This window comes from Periplaneta americana, chromosome 3 (genome assembly GCF_040183065.1).
Source record: "Periplaneta americana isolate PAMFEO1 chromosome 3, P.americana_PAMFEO1_priV1, whole genome shotgun sequence".
Lineage (NCBI taxonomy): Eukaryota > Metazoa > Arthropoda > Insecta > Blattodea > Blattidae > Periplaneta > Periplaneta americana.
The window spans coordinates 152,835,936-152,857,142 of record NC_091119.1 but is presented as its reverse complement, the minus strand read 5'-3'; the positions used below and the strand labels follow the sequence as shown (position 1 = coordinate 152,857,142).

At 33.9% G+C, this 21,207-nt stretch overlaps 1 protein-coding gene across 50 annotated transcripts in view; it reads left to right on the top strand.

Annotated features, from left to right (window-relative positions):
- Nucleotides 1-21,207, top strand: part of Dscam1 (Down syndrome cell adhesion molecule 1) — a 480,268-nt gene that overhangs the window by 453,236 nt on the left and 5,825 nt on the right. For all 50 annotated transcript variants that reach the window (XM_069821931.1, XM_069821942.1, XM_069821928.1 and 47 more), the window contains 5 exons: nt 568-711; nt 7,638-7,843; nt 7,928-8,117; nt 9,955-10,116; nt 15,152-15,212. In XM_069821931.1, the coding sequence (XP_069678032.1) occupies nt 568-711; nt 7,638-7,843; nt 7,928-8,117; nt 9,955-10,116; nt 15,152-15,212 (763 nt within the window). The remainder of the gene's footprint in view (nt 1-567; nt 712-7,637; nt 7,844-7,927; nt 8,118-9,954; nt 10,117-15,151; nt 15,213-21,207) is intronic.

Below are 21,207 nucleotides of genomic sequence, written 5' to 3'. Positions count from 1 at the left end.
AATAATTTATTGTTATAAATAGTCTTAAAAGTTTTAAAATTAAAATAAGCATTACATATACAGAGGAAGCTCGTAGTGGGTGAAAATATTGTTCGTTTTTTTCTGCTCTGAGAGAAACTTATTTTAAGTTTAAACTAAGTTTACAATTTAAGTCTTTCACATCTTTTCAAATTCTCTCATATAAATATGATCTCTTACTCCCATTGTTGAAGTCATAAATAATGACAGAATATTTAAAGTTATTTATAATTACCATGTTCTGTTTTCTTCATCATTTCAAATCCAGATGCTGGCCTTCATTTATTCTTGGCGAATTAAATCATTTTTTGTTTAACACATAAGGCAGTGCAACTTAAAAAATTTTACGAGATCCATGTGATCATATTTAGACCACTCTTGCATGAATTGCCCTGGACCATGCTTTGATCACGCTGTCCCCCTGTTGATTTCGACACCTGCTGCTTGCTACTATGTTTACATTTGATTTGCCTCTCCTCGGGGCAGGTTTCTTTTAGTTTGTGTCTTGTTTTTGCTTGTTTATCCATTTGGCCGTTTTGTCGATGTTAGGTCATTCAGGCTCGTTCCGCAGTCATGCCACCTGGGATCCCCGTCACCCCCGCCACATGTACGAGGAACTGAGCCTCCACCCGCCCGGCATCCGCCGCATTCCTGCCCATCCGGGCTCAGACGAGACGGTATATCATAGAGCAGGTGAGTTCTCCACGGCAGTGTACCATTCCTTACCCTTCAGGTTTTAGTTCTCATTAACTTATATTTCATTTTTGTTTACATTTCTTTAGTTTATTTTATGCTTCACATACCTATTAATTCTCATATTGGCAAGAAATAATGCCTTAATATTTAGTCCTCTACTCACAATAACCGAAGTTAATTTGACTTATGCTTGTTTCTCACAAACGATTAGGGAAAACGCGGGAATTTTACTGGAAGCAAGTAAAGAGATAGGTTTGGAAGTAAATCCCGAAAAGACAAAGTATATGATTATGTCTCGTGATGGGAGTATTGTACGAAATGGAAATATAAAAATTGGAAATTTATCTTTTGAAGAGGTGGAGAAGTTCAAATATCTGGGAGCAACAGTAACAAATATAAATGATATTCGGGAGGAAATTAAACACAGAATAAATATGGAAAATGCCTGTTATTATTCGGTTGAGAAACTTTTATCATCCAGTCTGCTGTCAAAAAATCTGAAAATTAGAATTTATAAAACAGTTATATTACCGGTTGTTCTGTATGGTTGTGAAACTTGGACTCTCACTTTGAGAGAGGAACATAGGTTAAGGGTGTTTGAGAATAAGGTGCTTAGGAAAATATTTGGGGCTAAGAGGGATGAAGTTACAGGAGAATGGAGAAAGTTACACAACACAGAACTGCACGCATTGTATTCTTCACCTGACATAATTAGGAACATTAAATCCAGACGTTCGAGATGTGCAGGGCATGTAGCATGTATAGGCGAATCCAGAAATGCATATAGAGTGTTAGTTGGGAGGCCGGAGGGAAAAAGACCTTTAGGAAGGCTGAGGCGTAGATGAGAAGATAATATTAAAATGGATTTGAGGGAGGTGGGATATGATAGAGAATGGATTAATCTTGCTCAGGATAAGGACCAATGGCGGGCTTATGTGAGGGCTGTAATGAACCTCCGGGTTCCTTAAAAGCCAGTAAGTAAGTATGCTTGTTTTCTTGTGTAACTGCATTTTGTATTGATATACAAAGTGAAACAATTAATATATAACACATATAAAAGTTATGTGTCTATTCTCCAATATTGTATAATGAAAAATGTTAGCTAAAAAGCTTTTATAATATTACAATCTTTCTGGAACCAAGGTTTCACATATTATTTATGTTTTCATAGCTTATAAAATTATTTCTGAAGTACCGTATATTATTTTAAATTTTATTGTAACACATATACCCTATCATTTTATGTATATGCTTGAAAATTACATGCAGTAAATTCCCAATTGTGTGTGTTAACGAAGGGCAGAAGTTGCACGGATTTTCGAAAAACATATATAATTCAAGATAGAAGTGTTAAAATCTCTCTCTATTCCCAGTACCTCTGTGAAAAACTTGGCTTTCGAACACACATCACACAGGTAATGAAAATTCTTTCTGTCCTTTTTAACTAAACTGCCATAGGAAGGCTGTGTCTAACTCTTCATAAATTGACATTTTCAACTTTACACTGTCACATTTTCTTATAAATGTCTCCATTTTGTTTTCTTTTTCTAATTTTTTTATATCTTTGTCATTTTCACCCTTAGCCAATAATCTGTTACCAGATTAGTGAACAAATTTTCCTTCTCGAATTTATCAGTTAGAATTCTTTATCTTTTTCAGTTACGACAAAATATGTAACACTACCAGGACTGCAGTTTGTAGACTACTCACATTAAAAATGCGATTAAAAAAAAAAAGAAACATGATTAGCCTGCAAACCAAATAATCCATGTACTAATAATTTCGAGTTTGCTATATATAAATAATAATTCCTTTAATATTCTTCCTCTTAATTTTAAATTTAAATGTTTGGTATTCATGTCACAAAACATATCTATAACCTATCAAGGAAAACTGTTATTTTTTCTGAAGCTGTCGATTTTTTTTTCATGATACAATAAAACAAGACGCCATGCAACCAAGTGATTCGAAATTAAAACTGTTACGAATATCGAAATTCATATAAAATTGGAAGTAGTAATTATCTTGCCAATTTTTATTTACTTTTCTTCTGTTATTTTCGCCAATATTTCACCAATAACCATCCTAATCCAACATATCCTTTTAAAGGAAAGAAGAAAAACGAAGATTTTCTTGCCATTGCAGATGGCAAGGGAATGAGAAGCATTAGTAGAGAGGAGGAGGTTATGATTTTCATAGCGCAGTCACATGTTGATTAGTGCAGTAGTTAATTACACAACTGAACACTTATTGGTGATGATAGCAGAGAAACTTCACACTTGCGACGAACAGAAACACTATTGTGATACAGCAATCTTCACTAGAACACATATCAAAACAAGTAAGACATGCAAATTCAAACCTTCCATCAACTTTAGCTCAACTAAATTGGTAAAAGTATTCTCAGCGTCTTCCTCTCTTATCTTGATTCTCTCACTAGGAAACTCTTGTATTGATTGAACTTTGTAGTGATACAATTGCTCTGATTGTATAAGCATGTTCATTGGAACATCGAGGTAAGTGTAGCATGCTACGGACATGAAGCATGTTGCCTGCCCCACACATGCATGGATTTTCTCTCTGTGTGCTCATTGTACCTGCGAGAGTGCAGACTTAATCTCACTTTTAAGTGTTTTCCAGAGGAAAAAACAAATAAATTCTGTATTTACTGTGTAAGATTAATTTGGATTAAAGAATGTATTAAAAAATTAACAGTTATCAATTACGATTTTAACCTAAAATTATTAAGCAACGATTATTTAATACTCAAGGAATTAATCCTAGTACTCCCTTAATTCTAATCTCTCCACAATTAATGTGTCATTCTGACACCCTCAGCATGTATCAACAGCTTCACGTACATAACATAAAAGCTATAATTGTAATGCCATTAGCAACATTCTTCTGTGCAAATGCTTATTGTAGATTACAGTTCTTGTATTATTGTAAATTATTCTCTATAATTTACATTATATTATGACCAATCTCATGGGCTAGTGGTCAGAGCTTCTGATTACTGTTCATGAGGTTCTAGGTTCGATTCCCGGTTAGAACACAGGAATTTTTCCTTAAAGGGGAATGTTCCTGTATCCGTCCATAGTCTGGAAATTAGATTAGGCTTAGGTTTAAGACCTCTTTTGGCACTTCATAATAATTGTATCATAATATCATTGGGTCAGTGTAACTCTGGCTTACAGGTGCCCCAACCTCAGAAGTGGGTTACAAATAAATCCATTGCCAGGAGAGACCAGAAATGTCAAATGACAACTTGGTGGCATTGGGGAAAAAAGTACATATATTATTAACCAAAATCAACATTTTTAATTAATGTCCTAGAAATATATGGAAAAGAAGCAATGCTCGATATGTGTACTATACATTGCGATTCACTAAATTAACATGCGCGTGTTCACTTTCTGTTGCCCTTCATAATCTCGCGAATATCTCGAATATACATTTTTTCTTCTGCTACGGATAACAGACTACATAATCATAGTTCACAGATACAATAATGGATTATTACTATCAATGTTATTACAAGGTCATAGTTTATGAGTGTCCATATACAATTTGCTGGAAACACCCAGGACAGTGTATATACAATGAAATGTAAGTAAAAGAAGCTAAGTGAACATTAAAAGAACAACAACAATGGCAAAGAGGCCGAAGGAACTTGTGAAGACCTAAAAAGCACAGGATAGAGACTGTAACAGACCTCTAGGTCTAATACGTGAAATGATTATGATGTTGACGATAGTGGCAATGAGATATAAAATATCAACTACAACAATTACAAGAAACAGTTAAAACAACAGACTACATTGATCAAGACTGGCAGTACGAAGAATAAGAAACAATTGAGTATGAAACCACTACAGCCAATAACATGGATGGATCAACAATCAGATCCAAACAAATACCCAGAAATAACAACTTTTCAAAACAAAACAATTAAAATATCACCAAAATATACTCTGTAAAAGTAACAACAGATATCCTAATTATTCTTATGACAGCAAAAACAAACCAAATATTGCAATTAGAACAGATATTCAACAACTCAGTTCACCAAGAACCATCGAACACTCTAAGAGCCGACTTCCAGTTAATCAGATACAACAACTACCATTATTTGATACTAACAAACACCAGTTCAAGTGCAATGAGGAACACATTATTTCACCAGACATTTGCAATACTCTATGCATTTCCATTAATGATGAGATATATCCAAAGACATCAGAACAATCAGATAGAAGAGATGATCCTTTCGGGAATACAAGAATTCAACCCAGCATTTCTAGGGACAAAAGCAGATCACTGCACACTAGCAAACATAACACAAACATTGGAACAACCAATGTTTTAGCAGACTGAAATTTTAGTAACACTAGAGAGAGATGAACAAGAATTCATGAACACAACATCACGAATGACATCCAAAAAACAAACGAAATTCAAAATCGAGAAGAAGATAAAACAACCAAAATCACACAAAAATCTAACACAAACGTTCAGACAACAATCCAAAAAACAAACCGAACAACAATACTGATGATACCAACATAAACAATAATTACATTAGTCAATGCATTAAATGTACCAGTATCAGAAGGAAGACGTCAGTAATGATCGAACAGACAACAAATACGAAAACTCCATCACCATCAACACCAAAGAATACCCCTACACATTCATCATCCATAAACAGCACCTCCCAAAGCCAATTCCAGTCAGTAAACCAAGATCATCAACTTTCGCCATTTTTTGACCATGGAGACCACGTCATCTTATTCACAACAAAATACAAGTCAAACTCACAAAATCCGTTAAAAGATTACTAGCCATATACTAGTATTCGACACGTCAAATTCTTACAAAGATTCATTTACTATTGCATACATAAAGGTATATTCACATTTCATCAATTTGAAAATCTCATCTTAATGATAAATATCATAAACAAGCTGCAATATCAAATGATGAAGCAGACTTCAATACAGAACAATTTGAAATGTACATTGAAGAAAAAAAAACAAACTCAAATTTTCATCTAGACGAACTTCCAACAAGCACTTGTGTACTATTCGAAGAACCCATAAAAGTCCAAACTAACGTCGGTACATGGAAATCTCTCAGGGAAGGCGCCACCATTCTTTGTAATGTATATATATTATTAATTAAAATTAAGATTTATGGAAAAGAAGCAAAACATGTTCGGCAAAAATATTTTATTGATACTGAATCTACCTAAATTTGTTTAACCTTCATAAATCAGGTATTTGTTCTTCTTAATTGTAATTAAGTTGAAGAGCTAATTTTTTATTCTACTTGTATTACATATTATTAAACAGACTTTATTAATATTAATATCAGTTATGCTATAAAAAACTGAAAATTTAATTACACTGCATAATATAAAAACATAATAAATAGGTAGATCATCTTTTGCAGAGCACATTATATTATGATAACACAAGGAGTAGTGTTTGTTTAATAACTCTTAATAAACGAGATAATTACAAAAGTGGTCTCTAATAAAAATAAATGTACATTAAGATAATGCAGAAAATGTAGAGGTAAATATTATCTCTTATGTGGTTGGTGATATTCTACATTAAGCATTTTTCAATTTGATATGTAATCTACAAATTAATAACTGATGTACAAGCTATAAATATATCAATGTAGTAGCATGAAAATAGCTTGGATTAGTTGTACCACATATCTTCAGGTAAGAAATGTACTGCATGGTCAACTCCATGTTTTCATGACATCATATTTATCACTATATGAAAATTTTATTGATTAAATAATGCTATATCATATAAAAGAGTTTACCGTGTTCAAATGAATATGGCTTGCCTTTATATTTTGCATGAATCTACCCTGTGTACAAAAGGTAGGAGAGACTTTTGACTAGCCATTACTCCATATGCATGGACATATTAAAATAAATTAAACCTATTTAACAAATGACTCAAATGAAATTTAATACATTCAAAAAATATATAATAATCACACATTTTACTTCAGTTCTATACAAAAATTGTATTTCAAAATTGCGATTTTGTGGTAAAATAGCAACTTTGTCAATAAACAAGGTTAAAAAATATATCTTACTTTTCTGAGAAATAATATGGATTCCTAAAATAATTTTAAAACTAAAAGGTGCTGTTAATGTAGAGTTCTAGCCTCAGCAAATTTGCACATAAGAATGTTTTATGCTTGATTATTCATTTGTTCAGATAGCTACTTCATCTGGGGACAAAATTAAGTGCACTATTACTGTGCTGCTTTATACTTACACATTCTTTCTGTGTTCATTTGCATATCCTACACACTTGTACACATTTTTAAGAGAATTTAACAGTTTTACAACACAGATATGAGGGACCAATTTATCTTTAACCTTTTTGGAGTCAGTCTCATTGTGCTTCACGAAAGCAAATTTAATCAGGCACAGCAATTTGAGATACACCAACTTGAGCACTTTTTAAGCAATACTGTGTACCAGTTACTGAAATTACAAATAGGACTGCTCATTGTGGTAGTGTAGCCTATATATTTATATTTAAAAACATTATCAGTGATTTGTTTGCATTAGTTCAAAAACTTTTGCAGTATTAAGTATAATAAATCATTCACACATATTTTCTGTACAGCAATAACTTGAATTTATAAAATCAAAACAAAGTTTCTGCTTGTTGTTTATTTGCGAAATAAGCAATCCTGAAACATGCATACACAGTACAATGAAACTCCCTTGGAACATTACTGATACACGTTTTGATTCATTTTAAACTTTCAAATCTTAGCATTTTGTATGCAAAATAGACGTAATTATACAACTTTTAATCGGTAAAGCAATTCATATATCTTGAGCCTTGTCTACCCCTCGGCATATTGACGTGCCATTCCAGGTATGGAAGATGAGATCTGCCCATATGCAACATTCCACCTGCTGGGATTCCGTGAAGAAATGGATCCTAACAAGGCCATGCAGTTCCAGACATTTCCACACCAGAATGGACATGAGCGCACTCACAGTGGCACCATAGGCCCCATGGGTCCCAGCGGAATGGCAGGAAATGGTCACATTCATCAACGCAGCGGGTCCCAGTCTATGGTAAGTGATGTACAAATTTTACAATTCTCACTTTAAAATCTCATTGGGTGGAAAGTGTTCATCAGTAATATTTGTTATGTGCAGCCACGAGCCAATGGACGGTACTCTCGAGTAGCCAATCAAAATGGTCCTGCCAACTTTACACCTGGACCAGAGTACGATGATCCTGCCAACTGTGCTCCTGAAGAGGATCAGTATGGCAGCCAATATGGCCAATATGGTGCTCCATATGATCACTATGGAAGCCGAGGCTCAGTCAGCCGGCGTAGTGTGGGTATGTAAACAAGCAACATTGGTCACATTTTGCATCAGAAGAAATGAATTTGTTTGAAATTAATCATAAAATTAAAAACACAGTTCATTATGGGTAGGTTGTTCGAGAGATCATACCTATAAGTAAAGTGTTGCATGCAACACCATACATAACAATTTTCTGTAATAATACTTTGTGTATTTTACCATCTATAACAGTTGTACACATTATTTATGAGAAACATATAGGTAACGCAAAATAAAATATCAATTATTGTAATATTCAATTATAACACTTTACTGGTGCATAGACGGAGGTATGAGGGGGCACTGCCCCCCCAAACTTGTCTGAACTCTTTTTTTTTTTTTTTTAACATTAAACATATTTAATGCAAAAGACTTTTCTTGCTTGTGTTTATGATTAAGTTTCTGTGCTGAAAATGACGAATTAATATCTTCAGATCACGTGTCTAAACTATAATATTCATTTTAAATTTCTGAATATATAAGAATTTCTATACCTCGTTTGAGGAATGGAAGCACTGTAATGTTTCTTTTGTAACAGCCTGTACTCCTGTGTTAGAAGTCTGCAGTGGCCATCTACTGAATTAGGTGTTAGTGAAAAAAAAAAAAATACCATAGTCCCATGTTAAAGGAGTGGAAATTTTCAGTAGTTTTCATAGAACAATCGTAGTCCAAAGATTTTTTTTGTGAAAACAGCCATTTTCCAGGAAGATGGTATGATGGTAGCATTTACAAATAATATCCCATTCATAAACAAAAGCAAGAAAAATGTTTTGAATTCAATATTTTGTAATATTAATAGAAAAAGAAAAGAGTTCAGACAAATTTGGGGGAGGCAGTGCCCCCACATACCCCCTCATAACTCTGTCTATGGTTATTCCCTATTACAATTTGTAGTAGACCTACAGTTGAAGCCCTATACAACTCGGTCCGAAACATCGTGGATATGAATGTAACACTGTAAGAAACATGCACTCCAAAAATACTTTTATTAAATGATCATATTCCGATATACTGTACCACTGTCAAGCTATAATGGGGGAGGAAGTAAATGATATCCCCCATAACCTCGTTATATTGGAATTCTATGGTTTTGCTTTGCTCCCCAAGGAAACGGTTCTCTCTCAGTCTATGTACTGGTGACAAGTACATAAGTAAGTTTACACTTACAAAACTTCTATAAAATAAAAATGAAAAACATAATTATTGTAATTCGAATTTTTCATAGAAAGTAGATTAATAGACATGTTGCTTTTAGAATTTACGATGTTATAGCTTTACCAATAATCATAAAAACTTTGCTTCCAAGTGATCTAAAAATATTAGTGTTTCTATATGTAGAGTACCATACCTATTCAGAGTTCCAGATTTCCAGATACAGAGGCCAAATATAATAATGACAGAAAAAGATATTCGCCCATAAGAAAGTTCATATTTATAGAAGTTAGAATGAAGCTGATAATTCTCGCCGCAGTCCGCACTAATAACAGCCAATCGGTGCATAGCTCCTCGGCTGACTCCTCCCTCTGGCACTATAAATTAAGGAGCTGGGTACCCTCAGATATCATTTAACCCTGAAGATGAGGAAGATGAACATCCTCGAAACGTCGGTGGATCACCAACTTATGACCTGGCTGGAAGCCCGAGAAAATTTCGAATTAGCTGATAATTCATTCAGTAACTCCCCTGTGTAAATGGGAAGTGGATTTCTGGAGCCCTGACAATACTTTTAATAAATTTTGTATTTCTGCTACTTTTAGGTGTTAGAAGAATATACTCTAAACAATACAACTTCATTTGCTTGATTTGTTCACATAATTTCTGTTCTTTGTTAGGTTCTGCCCGTAACCTGCCTTTGTCCGGGAGCCCCGAACCTCCCCCACCCCCTCCAAGGAATCACGATCCTAACAATTCGTCCTTCAACGACTCCAAAGAAAGCAACGAGATCTCGGAGGCTGAGTGCGACCGTGATCAGCTTGTAAATCGGAACTATGGAGGTGAGCAGTCTGTAAATAATAAAAAACAACTGATGAGCGATTTCTCTGTCCACATATAGATTTCTTCTCTGCAGTGACCATGTACGTCCATTGAGTCAACTTCAAGCATTTTAGTTAAGCATTTATATTTTCATGAAATTACAATTTTAACATTCAGTTAATTCCTTGTAATAATTTTGCATTATATGTCATTCATAATGTGCTTTCAATATGAAGTCAGAGTGATGCAGGGAGTATCAAATAGATCTGAGAAATGCTTTAATAACAGAACACATTGATCTTTTTTTTTTATCGCATGAGAATTATTTTTATTTGAATAAATTCGAAATAACTGATTTATCTGAGAATCATTTTCATTAATAGAAGCGAAAACGGCTTCACCTCAGTGTCATTTTAGTTATGAAAACCTTTGTAGTAAAGCTTATTAAGCAACATGAAATACTAAAACAATTTTTTTCAGTTTCTACACAACAATAAATTATGGTATATAACTAGCAAAAGAAATTTAGATAACATTCATCATGTTTCTGTGACTTTAACACATATTTTAAGGGCAAATAGAAAAGACTAAGCAGCCACGGCAATTCAATGACTAGAGCACTGGACTCATAATCTGTGGACCCAGGTTCGATCCCCGGCGCACCCCCGATTTATTACTTGTCTTATGGCTAGAGGCACTGGCATAACCCCATAATACTGGTTTTCTGAACAAATCTCCATCATCTTATCATCTCAGTTAAATTCTGTTTTAGAAGAACAAAATCCTTATCTTTATATGTTCTGTCCCACTAACAATGATGATGCTCTATCTCTGGCTTCATATTTGTAATAGATATGAATATGCTTAATGTAATTGCTGAAGAGATTCAATGGAAGATAGGTAACATCCGAAAGACGAAAGCATCTTCTTGAACTTTTGCGAATACGTGTAAACAAGATATTGCAGTTTTATTATCCAATCTACGGTGTTGATTAACCTAATTACACGACCTAATTAGAATTGAGAATTGGAATTCAGTTCCTGAAATTGTTACAGTAAAACAACTTTGCTGAGAAGGAATCTTTTCATAGGCAATAAATCTAACACTGACTGCTCTATTTTCAGTAGATCGAACATAACGATATGTGGTTTATATTAAACATGTATACAGGACTTGGATCATTTGAATATATGTGTGACGTCAACTCTCTGGTAAGCTGTACTGCAGATGGGATCACAACTACAAAACTGATACTCTTATTTAATCTTGTCTTTCCGTGTAATTACTCTTGTACCAATAAGTTCAGTTTAAATTAGATTGAGTTTATGTAGTAATGTTACGCTACTTTTCAATTTATAAAAAAAAAGCAAATCATTAGCATTTTTATGAGCGAAATCTTGTTACTGTAAGTTGCGGAATGAATCATTATTTAATGTTTGTCATAATATATATGTACTAAAATATCGTACTGTTTCTGTATTATTTGAACATGAAAGACATAAATGATAATCTTATCATATCGTATCTTATTATACTTTATGTGTCTTACATAGTTTCTTTGAATATGTAGTATCTACTAAAGAATTCAGAATAGAATGACAAGGACTAACTGTCTATCTTATGTTCCATCCCTTTGGTTTAGTGATTGGCCATATGTGTCACTGATGTCAAGGTTCACAAATTCAAAAACTTGGCCGAAGGCATGAATTTTAGGGCTATAAAATCTTTAACATGGCTATGTCATATATTTACGACACATAAAAGAATCCTGTCCAGGTGAAATTTGCCAGTCATTTCTCTCTCAGTTGAAAAGGACAACTCACAATGAATCTCTGATTGGCTTAAGTGCACATGAGTTTTCTCCCACCATCCACTTCTGTTCCATCCATCCAATAAAGTTGAAAACAACATCAACCGTAAAATAAATGTCGCTTTCAAAGCCTTTTGAGATGTATATTCTGTATCCAATAATATAAATCTTCTTATTTGGATGATGTGCACAAGAGGTTCTATTAAAACGTGAACATATGAAAATAACTAAGTTGTTTACATTTATGCCTAATTTTTAGGTCTGTATACATTTCCACAGAAGAAAGATGCACAGTTATGTAGTTGTGTTCCCAGCTTGTTGCTAGCGTGTGAAGGTCTAGCATGATACATTTGTAGCATGCATGAAGGGTGCCATTTTAGTCAGGCACTTCTTTTTTTCATTTTAACTTCTCTAAAATTTTAAAATCCTTATAGTGAAAAATAAACTTTTAAATAACCTTGTTTTTATGCTTGTGAATTAAACTAGCAGGAGAGATGGAATATTTACCATCAGGATTGCCATCTTTTTACATAAACATAAATAGTATACAGTGAAATCTGAGTTATACTTTATACAACTGTGTGTGTTTTTTTATGTCATTCCTACAATAAATTTTCATGTCTTAATGGAACAATCTTATTTTCAAGCCTTTTAATTGCATGTAAGTCTTCTATCTGTAATTTATTAATATCAAGACCTGCTACACATTTTTCCCTGAATTGTACGTTTTGTACTAATGTCAAGCTAATTCTTTTATTATTCATTCATTCAACTGCACCTCCCATAATATCTAGGATAAAAAGATACTGTATAAGTGAAAACAGAAATGATTCAAGACGTATACTTTTCAACTGATATTTTGTATATAAAATATAATCAGATTCACAAGAATTCAGTCTAAAAAGCTGTCCTAAAGATTCTCATTTGTACGTTTATCGAAGTTATTCATTTCTCCTATTGGAAATTATGGCTTAAATATAATGTAATACATTCGAATCATTTAATTTCGATTAATATAACTCTCCCCTCCACTCTAAGAACGCGAGCTTTAAAATATTGGACATCAAATTTCCATATTAAATTTTGGACAACGTGAAATGTCCACTATCAACATAACAGAGTAACAAATTGTGATGAATGCAGTAAATTAAATCTTTAATTTTTTAATTTTTGTCTCACTTGAAACTGCACTCATAATTAATTATCTTACTTTAAACCAAATCTATGAAATGAGATTTTTGATGGCAACAAAAAATTTACAACTGAGAAGGGATCAAGAAGAAACCAGAGTATATTGTAAGGCAATTTCATGAGGGGAATAGACGACAAAAAATGTTATTCAGGATAGCCAAATACAAAAACACTGTGTTACTCTGTAGATAAACTTGCTAACCAGTCCACCACTGGAGTAAAGGTTATCATGTAAGACTGTAAAACCAGCAGGTTCGGGTTCAAATCCAGGTTCTGATTGGGGTTTTTAGAGAAGTTATCCCTCAACCAATTGAAGCAGAATTGCTAGGTAACTTTCGGTGTTGGACTTCGGACTCATTTTGCCATCATTTATTCACATATCATCGTCATTAAGTTAAGTTCACACTGTACTGTTTCAGTGACAAATATCATTCACAAGCATTCCCCCAATGCCTAGCAATACATGGAGGGAGCTGGTCTAAGGACAGTTGAAGTTCCATGCTCGAAATCTGGGTACACAGTGAACCTTGGTGTAGTCAGTCGTTGTGGGTTGAAAATTCAGCCAGTTCAGGAGTTAGTGCAATAGATCTTCTAGGTCGCAGTGTTGGGTTATAGTGCCGCCCTCCTAAAATTAAATTCAAAACCTTGCTTACCTATTCTGTTCGGTAAAAGTCTATCTCCAAATAGAAATATCTTAAATAATAAATGTAGAAATTTTATTTACGGTATTTAGTTTGTAGTGATATCATTAATAGGCTATATAATTTGTTGTTAGTAGCTTAAAGTAGAGTATTTCTCTAGTTTGAAATGTAATTTCTTTTTTTTTTTTTTTTCTGTATTGTGGTGTTTGGTTATGAGTAGTAGTGTTAATGGAAAATATTTTGTTAATATCACAGTAATACATTACATTTTTTTTTTAATTGCGGTAAAATTCTTCGTGTAGGCCTACATACCGACTGTGTGTCAGAGTATATAAGCAGATTAATCTAAGAAGGCTGGATTCTGTTACATTTAACTAAGTTATACAAAAACTCATTAATTGTGTATAATGTAGCCACATTCAGGCACAAAATTGATGTTGCAATCATCTGTTAATGTGTCTTTACTTGTTCTACTACTGATACTTATTATACTGCTAGTAAATTACATAACCTTTCTTCCTTACTCCCACCAACAAATAAAAGAATGACAGACTGGAAGAAATTGGTTTCAGTTTCCATTACATCAGTAACATCTTTATATACAAGTTCTGTAAATCAGTATTATATTTTCAGACACAAGTACAACAGTCTATATGACTTTTTTTTTTTTTTTCAGAAGCCAGCCTAAAAGTAGTACCGTCATTTCCCAGAACTATGGTCCTGGAACACAACTATGGTCTACGATATAACCATTCAAAGAACACTGTAGAAGTAACATAGACCGTTTGTAGATAATTGCAATAATTTGACTTCAAACTACAGTACAGCAAAAATGTAGATAAACGAGGTACTATGTTATGGAGTACAAAATTTGAATGGTTGTACTGTGGACTATAGTTGTATTCCAGGACCATAGTTATGAGAAATGATGGTAATATACTTTGTCTGTTATCATCAATTTAAAATCAGTCTTGCACACACTATCCTCTATTCATTTATGAAAATGGCAGTCTTGATGATTTAATACGCATCACTACTAAATTTTATTTTATTTATCATTGCTGTTTTTATATGGAAATCGTACAATGCTTTTTTGTTTTCTTGAATGATGGCCAACATATGTCTATAGCAAATACAGTGTAGATGTTTATATGTTGTTTCATCTCGAGAGAAATATTTCACGAAATAGTGTAAAGTTTTATTAGTCATTAAAACATATATTTTTTAATAATAAGATAATACAAGTACTATTGAAAGTGTTCCATCTCTCCACTACATTTGTTATATTCGTTGCTGTGTGTTTTTGTGTCTGTGTTTGTTACAGTAGCTGTGTTGTAGGTATAACAAGTAGTGCAAAGTGTTGTGTGGGAGTCAGTTGAGCGGAGAGGCCTGTATTTTTATTTTGATTTCAGTAAATGTCAGGGCCAACAGCAAGGACTTGACCACAGAGGAAATGAGAAAGCTCATAGAGAGGTCAGTGAATTGACTTACTCACCCTCTGCCCCTCAGTCCCCTGCCACACACTGCATTTCCTTTATTCTCGAATTAATATGCATGTCGTATCAGAGTACAGTACTGAGATGTTCCTTTAGATATAGTGTCCGTGTTCTGCCCAGGGTTTCGATTCTTGAGCAGCACTATTCACTTATGGTGACGGGATTTCTCTGATACTTCGGTTTTAGAAGCGTTTTTCATCCCTTTCTGCATCGTATTTCAAGATCAAATTGTATGTGCACTTCATACTTCTTTAATAAAAATAACACTAACATTCTTGCCAGTTTCTCAACATTTAAGCCTTCTAAAATAAATTTGTTTCTATTTGCATGAAAGTTATCCTAAAAATCTTCTAGCTAAATGCTTCACTACATTTGTGTACCCTCCATACATATTTTATGTAAATTTTGAAATTCTGGAAATTTCTTTTCATCCTTAATGTAGAATTATCTCATGTGTATGAAATGCAAGGGAGATAACAATTTTTCATATGAACATAAAAGGAAGTGAACTACTGTATATTCTTTTTCAGTTATGTGGCATATAATCATTCATAAAATAATTTTATATAAGACATACATAAAAAATGAAATATATTTGATCTTTTATACAGGGTGTCTGACTCAAGCCGTTAATAAATTTTATTGTTTTAGGCATCACGCACAACACGACTAGGGGTAGACACTTTTCGTCATTGAAATTCTCTAACTCGCTGTGCTTTATTTTAGTTTTAATAATGATTGAAAATAGCTAAAATAATAAATAGATATAAACAGGTTGACTGATTAATATATTGATTCATATGATTCATTTTCATAAAGAAAGTTTAATTTCTAATTCGCGGATAACTCAAGGTAGTTGATGGCTCTCAGCTAGAGTAATGGGTTCTGTGAATATTTCGACTGCTTCTGAGGGTTCGATCCCCGGTTCTTCTTTTCGTACTCTTTAATGTCGAACTCCAATAGCAGGTGATTCTGGAGGTTTCTAGTTAATACTACTTTAAAACGGAAATATGTAATCAATGAAACATCTTATGAACCAGAATGGTCCACAGCAATAGCTATAAAAGCTTGAATCCTACCTTCGGTACTCATTCACGGTTCGAATCTCTGAAACTCGTGACAGCAAAAGTGAACATGTAATAACGACAGAAGAATTGAATATAAAATATTCCAGTAAGCAGTATATGTCGACATGATCCAGCTCCATGTGGGTTGTCGTTGATCTCGTATGTTGTAGACCATCTGGTATGTCATAGTCTGAATCCAACATTTTTCATGGTCTACCCAGATTATTACATTCTCATGGTAGTGTCACTAGAAGTGACGTATTCAAAATATCTTTAAATAGATTAATAAATTGTGTTAAAACTCTGTTATTTGTTCTTTACAGGTATCTCATTATGTCCGTTATTTATTCCGAATGAAACAAAACAAATTAATTTGTGGAATTGGAGATAACTTACGTATTAAGAAACAATATGAGAAGACCAAATGACTCGATAAAACACTATGCAATGAAAAACGCGACTATAAAAAACGTTGGAAAGCCAAAAGAAAATAATTAATTAACATAACAGACTAGTCTAAAATTATCATACGAAAACTACAATTCGTAACATTCACGTGACGATGTCAGTGGATGTTATACATACCCCTGATTCCGCCTGTAAAACCATTAAATACCTCCCACATGACTGGACTGATATTTTGTCTGCCTAAATAAAAATGAACGGCTTAAATCAGACACCCTGTACAATTTAATGGAAGCACTTTATTTATTGGTTTACATGAACATTCACAAGACACATTACCTTGCAAAGCGACTTTCGTTATTAAATCTAACAAGTTAATTATTTTTCAGAAACAATTTTCTCTTTAAAACATTAGAATTCACAGAAAAGCCATCATACATTGGAAAGTATTTTTATATAAATTACTAAATTTTTATAATTAAAATTAATTAAATATGTTGGGGGTCTCATTAAATTGTATGTATTGAGACGGAAATTAATTTTGTGAAGAAAAGATATAAAAGTAACCCTGGACAGGCTGCCACCCCCAGCACTCACAGGTGTTGCACTCAACACAAGGAAATGCAGTGGTCACATTGTCGTAAACATAACAAGCACTAAGCAATGGCCGGACTGTACTCCATTAACACAATGATTTATTTAAGATGTGTGTTGAAAGTTGTATCTAACTTGCATGGGTTATTCTGAGCCACTGTAGGACATGTAAATATTCGCGACGGCGAACATTTCATTCCACACAAGTGGCGAAGATAACCATTGATAGCGCTTTTGTGTAGAAATTGATGTATAACCTTTGGGGAATTTCTCATTTCATGAAAACACAGGAAACCGTAAGTTACTGATGAAAGCTCAGTGTATCGAGGTGTAAGTTTACTATCAGATGTAGTCTGTAGTTTTACTTTTATTTTCTTTGCTTGCATTGTGGAGCACAGAAAGCGCTGAGCTCTGTTGATCCATCTGTGAACCCTGGTTTGAAACGAGCTTCTTGATTGAAGGGTCTAAACCTTGTGACTGTGCACCCAGCATCATCACCTTCGTGTTGGATACACGGTCAGATGTTCGTTGTGACAGCACTCTCACCAAGGTTTCATTCCCTTCATCTCAATATCCTATAGAGTGTTGGTCCTTGCCATTGGGTTCACCTTGCAATATAAACAAGACAGAAACTGAAACTGGCTATGTCATAAAATGGCCACTTTCACTTGTGAATATTAATTCGAAGTTACTTCTCACTTTCTTCTTTGCACCTGTTACAGACTCTTTGTTGCAATGAGTATTGTCAAATTTGTTAGTGTGACATACTCATTAATAACAAATATTTTGTAATGTGCTTGCTCTTGTGAATGTAATAATGATTTATTAGAGGTAATATAATACTATTGTAGTGAACTAATGTGTGTTTCTGAGTTGTACATATTGTGGGGCAAACTTGTGAGCTCGCTTCAAAAGTTGCAAGTCCCTGGTGTTTTCTGTTATTCTTATTATGTTGCATAGCTTTAGTAATTCGTCGTGTTCACAAAAGCTGATTTTATAAGCCTATATATTATCATTTTAAATCTATGCAAATCTCATCTCATCATGGATGTACCATAGACCAGCCTCATATGGCACACCCTGAGCAATGACTCTGTTGGTAAATTGGTCTACATAACTGGCTTCAGATGGGTGAATGATGAACAGTCAAGTACCCACCATTAGGAAAAAAAAATCTGTGCAAAGAAAAGCTATGTCATTACAGCCCCAAAAAGGCCCTTAGTGTGGCGATTGGCACTGATTAGCAGTAGGGATGTCAGTCCTACATACTGGCCTCCTTTGTACACAAGGAAACATCCTAATGCTCATTTCTCTTAGAGGTTGAGAGAACACAAGGGCTGTAGTGCGGCTGGAAGGATTAGATCAATGGGAAAAGCCTTTGACCCCATCGTGAATCAAACCTGCGTCTTTTAGCTTGTAATGCAATGCCTTAACTGCGCACATCCTTTTAATTCTATGAATTACATGTTACCAAAATATATGACTCAATCTATCACATATTCATTTTGTATGAGGTCTCGCCCACCTCATTGAATACTACACGGCTACTATGAAGTAGCCAATATGTATTATTACTATTTAATACGAGAAAAATTCGTACCGGCACCGGGAATCGATCCCAGGACCTCTCAGCTCTGCGTGCTGAGCGCTCTTTCCAACTGTTCTATGCCGGGACATGATCCACGAATTTTTCTCGTATTAAATAGTATTAATACATATTGGCTACTTCATAGTAGCCGTGTAGTATTCAATGAGGTGGGAGAGACCTCATACAAAATGAATATGTGATGTATTAACTGTTAGCAGTTGTCACAACTGATGTTGAATATGGCCACAAAGTCATTTAAATATGCGCTCCTGCATATATGACTTGTATCGTCTCAAATGCAGGTAGTAAGGCCGTAAAAACATTACGAGAGGGGTTCGGCCGGCTCCGTGGATCGTGTCCCAGCATAGCTCAGTTGGAAAGAGCACTCAGCGCGCAGAGCTGAGAGGTCCTGGGTTCGATTCCCGGTGCCGGTACGAATTTTTCTCCTATTAAATAGTAATAATGACTCAATCTGTTTATATTTATAAGGGAACTCCAAAAAAGTTATATTTAAGAATTTCGTTAAATATTGTGAAACCCCTGTGAAGCTGACAATGACTTCACAATAACTGAAAAAAGGTTTGGAAAATTCCCTTGGACAAAATTAATTACAGGCATTTTCAACAAATCAAATAATATGAGAAGTACAATTTTAAAATATAAGAAGTAAAAAATTTTTAGAATGAAACACCCATTATGACCCAACATAGTCATATCGGGATCTACCATCTTACTTTAATTATCTGTACTGTGAAATAAGCTGCGAAATCAAACACGATGTGAACCATGAACAAATGTAATGTGCTTAATATATACAATAAACCAAGAAATAGTAATAGTGGTCACAGTTGTTTAACAGAAGGAAGTGAAACATGGACATTAACAAAGAAAGACTTTTAGCAAAAAGAAAACTGTAGAGATTTCGTTTATTGTATTCCATAGATCTTACATTAGCATTGAAGCTTTAAGATGTGGAACAATCTAGAGAAAGCAAAAGATTGTTGTTGTTGTTGTTTTCTAATGCCAGGCGTTTGACAATAAAGTCATTTGACCTCTTGCACTCCAATATTTTTCAAAGATATTATCGTGACCAGCCAATGAAGCACAGATTTTGAGGTGTTCCTAATCCATTTCTTGGTTTGAGTTGCACAATGGACAGTTAGGGGACTGATATATTCCAAAAGCAAAAGATTGTACAATGCGATATCATTTACGAAATTTAGGCACAAGAGCTGTATGATATTGATGGCAGTGGAATATGATAAAATGAAGACAAAAGGATGCAATATATAGAACAAATGAGCGATTATTGAATAGCACAAAAGTAAGAAATGAGACACTGATATCCAGATCTATGCAGCTCAAGTGAGGATACAGCAGGCTTCAAGCCTACTCTGTGCAGAGAGGAAGAAAAATGTGTTTATTTTGCGTGTGGTTTACTAAATTACTTATCTACCTCACGAGATTATTTCGATACTGAAAAGAAACAACGATTATTAAGTGCAAACACTTAACTGTATTTTATTAAGTGCAAACACTAAACTATAAAAATACTTCGAGTGATTTCTCCGTGAATACTGTCACAGCAAGTATAATTTCGACATCATGGCATTATTTTCAAACTGAATAGTGCGGAAGTTGCACGAATTTATAACGGTATGTATTCCTGTCTTGCTCCAAACCCTAATAGTTATATAACAGTAGTTTCGAAAGAAATCAATTTTACTGATTGCAACATAGGAAAGCCTATATCAGTTATTGTGAAGTACCGTAGTTAAGTAAACTAATAAATTTATCCCAAACCTCTTTTCTTCTTCTTTTTGCTTTCCACATTGCAAAATTTTATACAAGTGAATTAAGAGCCTCACAATGTTTTGTTTCTAGCCTGTTCAATATTTTTCATACTCAATGTACTGTTTCTCTCTGCCAGAAATAATGAATTATTATTCATCTGAATTCTGGCACCTCTTTCTGAATTTATGTGAAGTAATAAGGCTGAATATTTTTGTCGTATTTCCTTTCCTACAAAGTATGAAGTTTCTTCAATGTGAAATTGTAGTTATGTTTATTCTGTGTGGTTTTCATGTTCAGATAACAATTTATAATATTGTCCAATTTTTATTTTTAATTGCAGTGTAGTATGTAATAAAGGATGAAAGCACATGGCAATTTGCGATCAATTCCATACATATATATGTTTTTTTTTTATTATTGAGCTATTTTTCATACAACTAATATATGTTTCAGCTTTTGAAATCTTTTGTGCGCACAGTTTATTTTCCAGCACTCTTTGCTCTGAAGCATGCATTCTGGTTGTG